At 38.2% G+C, this 1,995-nt stretch overlaps 1 protein-coding gene across 1 annotated transcript; it reads left to right on the top strand.

The window, feature by feature from the left end:
• The first annotated feature begins 364 nt into the window (after window positions 1–364).
• Window positions 365–1,312, top strand: LOC127680814 (olfactory receptor 52A5-like). The gene has a single exon (XM_052176523.1). The coding sequence runs from the start codon at window positions 365–367 to the stop codon at window positions 1,310–1,312; it is 948 nt and encodes a 315-aa protein (XP_052032483.1).
• Window positions 1,313–1,995: the final 683 nt, after the last annotated feature.

The following is a 1,995-nucleotide window of genomic DNA, read 5'->3' on the forward strand; positions in this document are numbered from 1 at the left end:
CATTCTATGAATTTCACTTGGAAGTCCATAATGATGTACAAAAAACAGATAATAAGCAAAAAAAAAGAATTTTGGGGAGCAATGTTCTTGGGGCCGAGAAAAAGACACAAAGCAATTTTGGCTTCAATAATTCTAAATTTGTAAAGCAATGATAAATTTAGAACTTACTGGCTAATTTTTAAATCAAATTGGAAAGGAAGGCAAAATTAAGAGGAGCTGAGATAATAAAGAGAGGGTGATATACTACTAACCTACTTTATATTATGTTTTGCTAACTAATTTCTCTTAAATTTAACACATCTAGTCTTAGCATGGAGCAGAAGTTGAAGCAGCAATACTGCAACAAATTTCTACTGAGCTCACCATGATCAAGTTCAATGGCTCAGTCTTCATGCCTTCTGTGCTAACACTAGTGGGGATCCCTGGCCTGGAGTCAGTGCAATGCTGGATTGGCATTCCATTCTGTATCATGTACATCACTGCTTTGATTGGGAACTCCCTAATTTTAGTTATAATCAAAAGTGAGAAGAGCCTCCACATACCCATGTATATTTTCTTGGCCATTTTGGCAGTCACAGACATTGCCCTTAGCACATGCATTCTTCCCAAAATGTTGGGCATCTTCTGGTTTCACATGCCATGGATTTCCTTTGATGCTTGCCTGCTGCAGATGGAACTCATCCACTCATTCCAGGCCACAGAATCAGGCATCCTCCTGGCCATGGCTCTGGATCGTTATGTGGCCATCTGCAATCCCCTGAGACATGCTACTATCTTCTCTCCACAGCTTACAACTTGCCTCGGAGCTGGTGCATTACTCAGGGCTTTCCTTTTTGTATCCCCATCCATACTACTCATCAAATGTCGTCTTAAGTACTACAGAACTACCGTTGTCTCCCACTCTTACTGTGAACACATGGCCATTGTGAAATTGGCAGCTCAAGATATCAGGATCAACAAGATATGTGGTCTCCTTGTTGCCTTTTCCATCTTAGGGTTTGACATAGTCTTCATTACCTTCTCCTATGTGCGAATCTTCATCACCGTCTTCCAGCTGCCCCAGAAGGAGGCTCGACTCAAAGCCTTCAATACCTGCATTGCTCACATCTGTGTCTTCCTACAGTTCTACCTTCTGGCCTTCTTCTCTTTCTTCACACACAGGTTTGGAGCTCACATACCCACCTATGTGCATATCCTCCTGTCAGATCTTTACCTGTTAGTCCCACCTTTTCTGAATCCCATTGTCTATGGTGTTAAAACTAAACAAATCCGTGACCAAGTCCTGAAAATAGTTATCTCCAAGAAACATTAGTGACTCCCTCTGTTGAAAAGTTGTGTGGTTTCTAATGAACAACTTTAATGAGTTAAACTATTCATCTTCCTCAAATAAAAATATATGCTATAGCATGTGATTTCCAGATATTTTTAATGTATAGAGGTCTATGTTAAATATTATACAATCTTTTAAAATCACATATATTTGGGATAATTTACTGACCTTGTGATTGAAATTTATTATTCGTTTTGTATTTTGAGATGATGATGTAATCGCATCGTTTCCCCCTTCCTTTCCTCACTCTCTGAGCTCCCTGACTTACCACTTCTTGCTCACTTTCAGATTCATGTCCTGTTTTTAAGTTTGAATCTGTCAATTTAAATTTTCCTATTCTTGGAACAGGTTGACTCACTAACAGTAAACTGCAGTCAACTGCACATGCTTCATGCAAACCCTAAAGACAATTTTTTACATCAGAACCCTTGAATTTCCAATCCACCAAGCACCTGCAGTTTGGACTTTGTTCCATTTCCTGATGGTGTTGCTAATCTATAGTGTGATAAATTTCAAATCATTTATCTTTTTACTACTTTATATGAATGTTTATCAATATAAAGGTAATGTATATCCAATGATGCATACAAATTTATTCGTTAATACCCCTAACTTATAAAAGATACCATGCTATTTGTATAGGAATAATGGGAAAAAGAGATGGA

The sequence above is a fragment of the Apodemus sylvaticus genome, chromosome 1 (assembly GCF_947179515.1).
Source record: "Apodemus sylvaticus chromosome 1, mApoSyl1.1, whole genome shotgun sequence".
In the NCBI taxonomy this organism is placed as follows: Eukaryota; Metazoa; Chordata; class Mammalia; order Rodentia; family Muridae; genus Apodemus; species Apodemus sylvaticus.